Below are 10,606 nucleotides of genomic sequence, written 5' to 3' on the forward strand. Positions count from 1 at the left end.
CATGGTTTCCAAAGTCAGTTCCCTTTATTAAATGTTGATTTTTCACAGACCAGAAATACAAAATAAAAGTAGAAATAGGCCCCCGTTAGGAGCTATGAGCCCTGCTGCAGCAACTTGAACAGAAGCAGCAGCCCTAAGGTCAGGAGAGCAGGCCCAGGATTCCACCCTGCACTGCGCTGCCCACCCGATCTCTCCCCAAATGATAAAGAGCCATCCTTGGGAAGAAGACGACGCTCCCCTGCTGCCTCAGTGAAGTGCATTCCACCAGGAGAGCTTGTCAAGATGGCACAAAATCCACAGACTGCATTTCATATGAGAAACTGGTACCAAAACATGGGTGGGGAGACCGCAGGTGTGACAGGGCAAGCCCAAGGAGAGAGAATTTTCCTCCTCCCTACTCATCAGATCCTGATGCCGAGTCTTCTGAGCTAGGGGGAGTACTGGCCAGCTCCTCTTCTTCAGAGTCCTGAAAATCAAAGGTCTCTTAAGGGGAAAACGTTGAGAGTCCTGGCTGCCCTCCCAGGGAGCCACTTTACAGAGGTGAAGGACCCCTCCTTCCATACCTCGCCCCCCCTCCAAATGCAGCACAGGCCTTCAGAACCTCCAATCTGCACCCTTCCATTCCACTCATTACTCTTACAGACCTACCTACCACAACCCAACCCCAGACATCCACCCCCTCGGCCTCAGGTACCCCTCGCCACCAAACTCTTGCCGCACCTCACTCCGCCTTCTCTTCTTTTTGTTCTTGTTCTCTCCGGAAGAGCTCTCATCACTGGACACAAACTCTTTGCTCTTGAAGCTCTCACTTAGCTGCCTTGACGAGGACTTGGATGATGACCCCCTCGAGGGTGTTGATTTCTTTTCCGTCTTCACTTTTACTTTCTTCTTCTTCTTTGACTTGTCCCTACAGCACCAAGAAGGAGAGGGGCCTGGGCGTTCAGGTTCACCCATCAAAGCCAATCCACCCCTACCTTTAACAGGGCTTTTCTCACTCCCAGCCACACTGCCCATCTCACTACAATGCAAACGGTCAACCAGGTGAGCCCCAAGTGCCCCAAGGGAGAAGCCTCCTAAGTAAATAACCAGAAGAATCAGGGGTCATAGGCTGAAGCAGTCTCATATGCAGAACCTGTTTGACATCTCTTGCTTTATCTCTAAAAATCCGTGTGAATTATGTTGTCATAATTTTTTGTTAATTCCCCCACACCTTCAAATAAAACTCTCTAGGAAAAGGGCCCCATTTATCCAGTGACCTAAGGAATTCCCAGCACATTACCCATACTTGGGCAATTGCCTACCCAGGCTTGAGAAGCACTGCCCTACTGCAGTCAGAGCATATCTATTATCTTTAACACCCCAATTCTCAACCTAGACCCGCAAAAATGGATGCTGAAAAAACACTTACTGGGCCATTTTGTTCCCAACACTCACCTCTTAGAAGACTCACCCCGGCCCCCTTCATATTCTTTCATGGCTTTTTCATATTCCCTCCTGGCATCCTCAGCCTTCCGATCCCACTCCTGTCTCTCACACATACACATACATACATACATATATACACACACACACACACACACACACACACACACACACACACACACACACGAAAAAAAGAGAAGAATGAGGCCTCTTCCCTGATGCAGGCAAAATCTATACAGCAAAGGTGCACCGATAGCCCATCCCTGCCCCTGCTATCAGTTACTAAGTTGCCACCCCTCATCTCTGCTGCCATTCACCTCTTTCTTCTCTTTGGACATTCCCTTCCAGATCTCGCCTGCCTTCTTGGAAAGATCCGTGATACTGATGCCAGGATGGTCTGACTTGATCTTCTCTCGGCTGGCATTGAGCCACAGCATGTAGGCAGACATCGGCCTCTTGGGAGCATTGGGGTCTTTGCCCTTCTTCACCTACATAAAAACCCAAATGCCTTCAGCCATCTATTTCTCACAGACCCCCATCTTCTCCAAAACAAATTATTTAGATCACCTGCTCCGGGGGGGGGGGGGGGGGGGGGGGGNTGAGAGGAATGAATAGGCATAAAGCTAGACTGAGAGCTCCCAAGGCCAGGAACCCTGTCTTCCTCCCCCTACCTCACTCACTAGGGACCCCTTGCCTCAGGCTCCTGGAACAGAAGCTGGTCTAATTCAGATCTCCCAGAAGCGAATTAGCCCAAAGGCCAGAGTGAAAAATTTCCAAGGAGATACTCAAGGCCATATTCGTTGGCTACAAAAAGCAGCCCCACTGGTGGTGGACAGAAGATAAAGGGAATGGCTCCCCAACACCCTCCCATTCTGAGTGTGCACCTCCACAGGCTTCTTGCGGCTTTTTCGGTCCTTGGCCATCTTGGCCTTTTTAAGCTGCTTCCGTTTCTTTTCATCCCGGTCACTGTCACCCTCATTACTAGAGGAGCTGGCCGAGGCGTTGCTGTCAAACCTGCCAAGGAGAGGGGGGCTTACACCCGGGAGAGAGGAGAGCACCCCACGGACTCAGGACAGGAGGGAAACAAGTCTAAAGCTACCTGCCCAAAAAGGAGGAGTTGGGGCCACAGGACAGCCTCCCAGCCACCAGTCCCCACCCTGCTTCCTCCTCTCAGCTGAAGTGGCTTCAACTATCCCCTCCCCACACCCAGCCGTGGCATCAGTCAACCAATGAAACATAAAACAACAAGTGGGCTTCAGCTGCTCTCTTTGCTCATGGCCTGACCCACGTCCTACGCCATCCCCATACTCTTGGGGACAGGCACTTGGTCTTGTCTTGCCTGCAACACACCCCAAATACTCTTCACCACTTCCTTTGAGTTAGCTGTCTTAATCTACCCTAGAGTCTTTTCTGATAAAGAGATAATTACTATAGAAAAGGGAAAAAACTTTAAAGATAAATAAATATAATAAAATAAAATCTAGGGGCGCCTGGGTGGCACCGCGGTTTGGGCGTCTGCCTTCAGCTCAGGGCGTGATCCCAGCGTTGTGGGATCGAGCCCCACATCAGGCTCCTCTGCTGTGAGCCTGCTTCTTCCTCTCCCACTCCCCCTGCTTGTGTTCCCTCTCTCGCTGGCTATCTCTATCTCTGTCAAATAAATAAAATCTTTTAAAAAAAAAAAATAATAAAATAAAATAAAATAAAATAAAATAAAATAAAATAAAATCTAGGAGCACGTGACTGGCAGTTGGAAGAGCATGCAGCTCTTGACCTTCAGGGTTGTGAGTTTAAGCCACACATTGGGTATAAAGATTACTTTAAAAAAAAAAAAAAAAAAAAATATATATATATATATATATGTACATATATGGGGAAACTGACCTCAGTGCAAGTCTGTCCATAACGCCTCAGAAGATAAGACCTACATTACACCTGTATGGTGCCAGACAACCTCCACGGGATTTTTGCAAGCATCTGCTCACTGACCTTCATAAGTATGCGGCAAGCAGAACCAGCAGACGCCTATATACATATACTACGTACATATCACGTATCTACATATATATCTCTATATATCTGATCTGGGGGTGTGGGGAGAGGTTGGGTTTTTTGGCTGCACAACATTCATTTCCAATTCTTCTGGATAAGGCAAGAAATTCTTTCTAATTTTCTGTGGGAACCACCTTGCCCCCATCAGGAGGGGCACACTCCACCCCAACTTCAAGGGTGGGTACATGCCTAGTTCTAGCACAGCAGCGCGCATGCTGGTAACTCAGGAAGGGGCAGTGACCATGCTGTTCACTGCTGCCCTGAGAGAAGAGGCCCTCCTGGGTGTTAAACCAATAGGATTAAGCCTGCCCAGAGCTTCTGAGGGTCATGTGACACTGCATGGGCCACATCTACCTAAAAACAAGAAAATCACAAGAAATAAAACAGATTCCCCACAACTTTTGAGCATCTGGATCCAGGTACCTAAAGCCAATTATATCCCTGGACCCTCCAGTTACGTGAACTAGTAAAATTCCCTCTTATGCTAAAGTCAGCTTAAGTCACATTTCTGAGGTTGGCAATCAAGAGCCTTCATCAGTACAGCACGGGGGGACCACGTAAGGTTGCAGGTGAGGACACGAGATCCAACGACTAACCCCGAAACTCCCCGTGAGAAAATGGGCGGGCGCTGGCTCTTATTCCCATTGTCTCCCCATTGTTTTTTTGGCTTTACCATGTGCCTTGCACTTGCAAAGCCCTCGACAATTTCCAAAGCATTTCTGTGTATTACCTCGGTGGAGGTCACTTTTCCACCCTGGGTCAGTAGCTAATGTTAGGACATGAGAAATGTCCAAGTATCTTCTGGTCCCTCAAGCGTATAGGCCTCCACCTCACCCCTGCGAGTGGAACCAAAACTCACTCCTCTGCCACGTCTTCCTCCTCTTCGCCTGGGTTGAATGACTCATCTGAAAAAGAACAGGATGTGTCAGCTTTGCCCCAAATGCAGATCCTGCCCCCTTCCCCGGATGCCCAGCTCTGGCCCCAGGCAAGAGCCTGACCGCCCCGTGCCCCGGCACTGCCGAGGCTAGCCCACCGGTTTCTTCTCCGGAGTCATCGCTGCTGTCGTTGGCATTCTCTTCCCGGATCTTGCCCTCCTCCTTCATCCGCTCCAAGTACGCGTCATGCTGGTCCTCGTCAGAGTCGGCGTACTCGTCGTAGCTTGGGTTCATGCCCTAGCCAGGGCCGAGATGCGAGTGAGGGCCGGCGCACCCTGGCGCCAGCATCCTGCACGCTCAACAGCACTCCCCCCATGCCTGTGAGTAAGGCCAGCTCCCAGAAGACCCTGGGGCTGGACTGTCCACACACAGCGACGTGCAGGGCCTGTGCCCGAGGACCTCCTGCCAACCGGGTTAGTCCAAGCCCCTCCCTCTCCCAGCCCCACTTGGGGCCCCTGAGGGGCAGCCGAGACTGATCTAAGGTCATGCTGAGGAAACCTGCACCGGGAAGGGGGGAGGGTCACACGCACCTCTTTTTTCTATAAGGGTAAGAAGAAAAGAGATAGTGAAAAAGAAGGCAGAAGAATCCCTGCTCCCTCCAACCCCGACAGATCAGGAGAGGCTCATCCTTCCCACTCGCACAGGTACCTCTTTTAGTCCTCGGTTTTTGATGTTGAGTTTTTTGGCATTAACAAAATCAAACAGCTTCCCATACTCCTCCCTGTGAGGCGAGATACACCAGGTTACTAGACACACGGGGCCCATGCCCACGGTGGGCTGCATGCTGTTCTGACACCCCCAGGCCGGGACAGGCTGTGGGGCCTGGAGCTGCTGACCACATTACCCAAGCTAACAGCTCAGAGGGCCCTAGAGGACGGTGGTAAGGAAGAGTCAGACACTAGTCTCGAAAGGAACCTGCAGAGTCTCAAGCGTCTGGGAAAGAAAAGGTGGGGAGGGTGTGTAGCTAGTCACCAGATATGCCCAAAGCAGGGGGAAAACGTCGGAGAAAGGGACATCTGCACTTTTGCGCTAGACTGAATTTTGTACTTCACAGGGTTGTCATAAGGATGAAGAGGGAAGATGTTTGGAAGTCGTTTAGCCCACAGCGAGCACTCAATAAACATTAGCTGCTGTTTTCTCGGGCACAGAGCTCATTCCAGGAAAGGGAGAGATAGCATTTCCATCATGGGGGGGAGTGGAAAAGAAGGGCTAGTACTGAACACATAATATGGGAAACAAGTACAGAAAGAAAGCAAGGGAGAGGCTTTCAAAGGCTGAGCACTCCAAGAAGGACCAAATCCCAGGGAAGCAAAAGAAAAATTCTTCTCAAGGCTTGAAAAGTTGGGGAAGAGTCACAGACCCAGAGAAGGGCCCCACGCCATTCCAGGCTTCCCAGGAGAGGCTCGGTCCAGACCAGGATGCCCAGGAAGTGACTGGCAGAAGCTCTCACCTCTCAATGCTACTGAAGGTATACTGGGTGCCTTGCTTGGTCTCAATTTCAAAATCAAAGGAACGAGTGGTGGTGGTACCACGGGCAAAGTTGACAAAGGAGATCTCATCAAAGCGGATGTGCACAGGTGGCTTGTGGACGTAGATGAAGCCCCGCTCCAGGGGGTAGAGCAGTCCCGAGCTCGCCTTGTACGAGCAGGTGATGCACTGGGCCCCTGAGTGCCTGGTGGAGGAGGCGGGGGTCCAGTCAGTGCCTCAGTCAAGAGCAGGTGGCACAGGGCCAAAGGCACATCTCTCAGCAGCGACACACATGCGCTCAGGCCCTCGCGTGAGTAAACCCCACTACACTGCTCTGACGGAGACAACGAACACCCAACGTGCTCTGACCCAAACGGACTTCTAGGAGATTGCACTCCCAGGCCAGGAGGGATTTACCAAGAAGACACAGCATGGTGCCCCCCGGTCAGGCCAGGACCCCAGACTGGCACTCTCACCCTTGGAAGTTGCCCGGCACTGTGATCTTGCGGTTGACCAGCGCTTTCATGACCCGGCTGACCATTTCGTACAGGGATCCCGACATGTTCTTAGTGAGCCGCCCCTCAAAGCGCTTCTCCACCTCTTCCCTACAAAGAGAGGAAGGTGAGGTCACAAGCACTGCCGCCTTCTCATGGCACCAGTCTCCTGCCTGGACAGTGGAAGGACATGAGTTCAGAGACACACTCACTCGTTCATGTTGAGAGTCAAGGAGATGTCCTCATCCTTGGAGAAGAGGAGGATCAGGAAGTGGTAACGGGTTTGGCCCTGCTTGATGGGGGGATCTAGACTGATCTGGTAAGGAAGAGCCGACAAGGTTTCACACCAATCCGTGTTCCGCAAGAACTGCTCATTAACCAAACACCAGCAAGACCGATCGATCTACTGGGCAAAAACCAGAACGAGATCCACCCCCCCCCGGGGTTTCTGCTTACCACGAAGAACATCTGGCGCTGGTCTTTGTGAGGGAGCAAAAAGAGACGCAGCACCGTGGTATAGGGGATCTTGTAGTCGAAGGTCTTGCCGTGAAGGTGCAGAAAGGTGGGGTAGATCCGAATGTCGTAACGGCCTCGGGGAGTCAGACACTGCAGCTCCCGGAAGATGCAGATGGCGTCTCCAGTGGCCTGGATCACATCCGCCTTAGACAGCACATTCTGGGCAAAGGCCTGCAAAAGTACACGCTGGTAGTCAGGCAGCAGGGATCCTGCTCCCGGGCCAGCCAGGGCCTGCTCAGCACCATTGCTCTCCAGGCGGCCAGGGGAGGCCTCACCTCAACTGGGTCTACACCATCCTCCTGGGTGGGAGGCACGTAGAAGCGCACCTCCATGAGGGACACCTCTGCGTCATCGTTCTGGTGGAATTCCAGTGTCACCTCATTCTTGCCGGTGGTACACTGGGACACATTGCTGAGGGGTATCTCGAAGACAGGCTGGTCGCCAATGTCGAAGGAAAGCAGCTGCCCTGCGGGGAAAGAGCTCATCAACCACCAGCTCCTCCCCTCAAGTCTGCATAAACAACGTTCCCACCAGACTGTCGATCCCGGGAACAGGGCACTGGGCGACGAAATCGTCACACTGCACCCCCAAGACCAGGCACAGTGCCTCATACACTATTGGTCCGCAATAAATTTATGACGAATTACAAACTGATAGGAAATCAGAAAAGAGCAAAACAAGGTAAAGGCTGAAACCCTTCATCCTACCTTCTCCTCCAAACCTCAGTCTTCCCCAGGACTCACCACCGAACTTCACCGTTCCCCAGTTCCAGCCCTTCACACAGAGGTCTTTCTCCATCAGTTCAAGGCGATAGTGAGTTTTGAAGAAATCCGAGAGTTTCTCAAACTCCTGGGGGGGAGGGGAGAGAGCAGCCGCTGTAAGCCCTGGTGGCCTTAACACAAACACTCTGGGATTCTCTCTGAGAAACTACCACAATCTACTTTCTGTCGGAAACCCAGCTGTTGAAAGAAGCTACTGCTGGGGACTGGATCTCAGAGCGGGGAGGGAGTAAATTATGGAAATGACATTCCTGGTCATGAGCCTCACAATGCTCTCTGAATTTGCACGCAGTGCTTTAATGAAAGTGAAATTAAAATGCAGTAAAGTCTTTAACTCAAACAGTTCAAAACAGGAAAACAAACCTCAAAGTGAAGCACTAAGACTCTGGATCTGGACAAAGGCAATGAGCAGAAACCACCAAAAATCCCAATGGTAGAAAATCTTCCGGAGTCAAAGCACAAGACACCCAAAGCTGAACACTGTTTAATGGCCGCAATGGCCCTGCTCTGAGGAGCCAAAACTAGCAATTACATGGTTATCGAAGGAGTCCCAATTCTTTCTAGAAGATGAAAAATAAATAAGGTGGCACAGTAAAAAGGGGTTTATGGCCACAGGACACCTCACCGATTCTCGGAAGCCGTCATACTTGTAGACATGGCCATTCTTTGTAAGCAGTTTAAGTCCGTGGCCCAGGGCGACACGGCGCCAGATGCCTTCCGTCAACTCCCCAGCCTGGATGTTGTCCACTTTGCCCGTCTTACTATTCTTGAAGATGATACCCTGGCGGCTCAACCTCAGCCGACCATCGTTCTGTTGGGAAAACAGGCCCCAGTGCAAGGGTACAATACACACTGTGTACGGGGCACAAACAGTCCCACCCAACACCTACCCTGGGCTGGCCAGACACAGATGCAGGACCAACAGCTGCAGGGGTGAGGGTCAGAAAGAAGAGACAAATAACCAGGAAATCTGGATCCTAAAACCAAACCCTGGCATCCAAATCCCCTGTAGTCCCTCAGGATGGAGCAGCATGAATGGTCCCTTTCAAACTGGGATCCCAGAACTCCTATACAGAGAATTTTTGAGTTACACTGGCCCAACTTAGAATTTTTCAACTTTATGGTGTGAAAATGATGCACATTGAACAGAAACCATAATTTGAGTTCTGAATCTGTATCTTTTCCCAAGCGAGCAAAAGGTGATACAATCCTCTCAAGATGCTGGGCAGTGGCAGTGAGCCAGAGCTCCCAGCCAGCCACACGGTCACCAGAGTCCATCACCAGGGTTCATCACCACGGTCAACAACTGATACGCATACGACCATTCCCTACCTGTTCTGTTTCACTTTCAGGCCAGTATTTAATAAATTACATGATGTGTTCAAACTTTAGTATAAAGTAGACTTTGTGTTTGATGGTTTTGCCCAACTGTACACCGATGAAAACATTCTGAACCTAAGGCTAAGCTAACCTACAATGTTCATTAGGTTTGATGTATTAAATGCATTTTCGACTTAAACAGTATTTCCAATTCATGGTGAGATTTTGGCGATGTAACCCTGTTGGAAGGGGAGGAAGAACTGTATCCGCTGCCTTTTGTTGGGGAAACACCAACTACACGTTATCCTCAGGCTCCTTTTCTAAAACAGCAACATCATCAAAGCACCAAGCTCTTACTAATGGACAAAAAGTCTACCCCTCTAATTCCTCCTTCCCTCTCTCAGCCTATAATAAAAGCCCAGGTCCTTCTTACCATGGAGCCTTTCACCTCCTGATAGACGTCGTTGAACTCTAGTGTTTCCGCCATACTGATTTGCCCCTGTTGGCCTCAACTGGGAGCTGGGCCCCAACTCCTGGGTGGGTGTGCAGACACTCAGCAGGTTGGGAATCTGAATTCAAGAGGGGGCTAGACAAACATCAAAGACAACATCTCACTCGGCCCATGGATGGAGCCAGGTGGCAACCTCCGGCCAAGCCTGGGATGTCTCAGAGTCTCCTCTGCCTGGGAACCTACAGCAGGCCCTGCAGACCTCGGGGAGTCGGGCCCAGCTGGGGCTGGAGAACCCGGCCTGGAGTAACGCTTACAACAGGACCAGGCACCGGCTCGGGGCGCTCCACTGGGCGCCATGGCAACGAGCAGCAGAACGCCGGGGCCTGAACCTCAGCCGCGCCCCGACCCAGCTCCGAGTGCAAGGTTTCCCTCCCTGCGCTCCCACCGCGACGCGGCCCTGGATCCGCGGCTCCCCCGCCCCCTAAAATGGATTCGCCCGCTGCCCGTGGATTCGAACCCGGAACGGTCCATCTTGAGCGCCCCGCAGGGGGAGCGAGGCCCGCGCCCTCCCGGGGCACGGGGCCGGCGACCACCCACCTCCTCAAGCTGCAGCCTCGCGACGGCCCAGGTGCGGGCGGTGGGCGCGCTGGGGGACGCGGGAGGGGGGGCGGGGACAAGGGGGATGGGGGGACGCTGGGGAAGCTTTTCCCGCGTGCGCGGCCCCGCGTCCCGCCACCGGAAGCCAAGCATGGACCATAGAGAGGGTGAGCTAGCTAGAGAGACGCGAGCGCGGCCCCTACGAGGCGGCCGCCTAGAGCGTCAACAGCTCTGGAGGACCTGAGGGAGCGGAGCTGCGGTTCCGGTCGCACCGCGTGGAACCTGATGAGAGGATGGGAGCGGGAGCGTGTAGGGCTCCTTCTTTAAAAATTACACCTCTTCAGTGGAAGACTAGGTTCTGGAGAGAAATTCTGTAGTTTACGCTTGTCAGACTTCCCATAGAGGCTGTGTGTGTCTGTCCCTCCGTCCTGCACGGGAGTGGCTCCCGGGGAGTAGAAAGGAGTCTGTGGGGCAAGAAGACAAACGTTTCGAGCTGCGGAGAGAAGTGACCCGCCCGCACCCGGGGTGTCGGCGTGACGGGGACTGTCCTGCGCTCCCCCTGTCACGTGGGACTGG

General features: G+C 52.3%; 1 protein-coding gene across 2 annotated transcripts; it reads right to left on the minus strand.

Moving 5' to 3' along the window:
* Window positions 1-10,175, minus strand: SSRP1 (structure specific recognition protein 1). Of its 2 annotated transcripts, none has more exons than XM_011229234.3 (17): window positions 10,031-10,175; window positions 9,416-9,568; window positions 8,288-8,473; window positions 7,627-7,732; window positions 7,159-7,349; window positions 6,824-7,054; window positions 6,580-6,683; window positions 6,350-6,478; window positions 5,857-6,078; window positions 5,055-5,127; window positions 4,505-4,643; window positions 4,331-4,376; window positions 2,307-2,436; window positions 1,740-1,910; window positions 1,435-1,523; window positions 721-907; window positions 1-466 (listed from the first exon to the last, which is right to left on the minus strand). In XM_011229234.3, exons 2-17 carry the CDS (start codon window positions 9,467-9,469, stop codon window positions 395-397), a joined length of 2,130 nt encoding a protein of 709 aa, XP_011227536.1. In that variant the 5' UTR covers window positions 9,470-9,568; window positions 10,031-10,175; the 3' UTR covers window positions 1-394. The 2 variants fall into 2 exon arrangements, with proteins under 2 accessions (XP_011227536.1, XP_019658774.1); XM_019803215.2 differs by having other exon boundaries at window positions 9,416-9,551; window positions 10,031-10,171.
* Window positions 10,176-10,606: the final 431 nt, after the last annotated feature.

This window comes from Ailuropoda melanoleuca, chromosome 16 (genome assembly GCF_002007445.2).
Source record: "Ailuropoda melanoleuca isolate Jingjing chromosome 16, ASM200744v2, whole genome shotgun sequence".
Lineage (NCBI taxonomy): Eukaryota > Metazoa > Chordata > Mammalia > Carnivora > Ursidae > Ailuropoda > Ailuropoda melanoleuca.

Coding starts and splice junctions, on each gene's coding strand:
- SSRP1 (XM_011229234.3), bottom strand. CDS start 9,469: ATGGCGGAAACACTAGAGTTCAACGACGTCTATCAGGAGGTGAAAGGC. Junction 7,350..7,626: donor GGGAACGGTGAAGTTCGGTG/GTGAGTCCTGGG, acceptor CTTTCCCCGCAG/GGCAGCTGCTTTCCTTCGAC. Junction 1,911..2,306: donor GCCGCAAGAAGCCTGTGGAG/GTGCACACTCAG, acceptor GTTTTTATGTAG/GTGAAGAAGGGCAAAGACCC.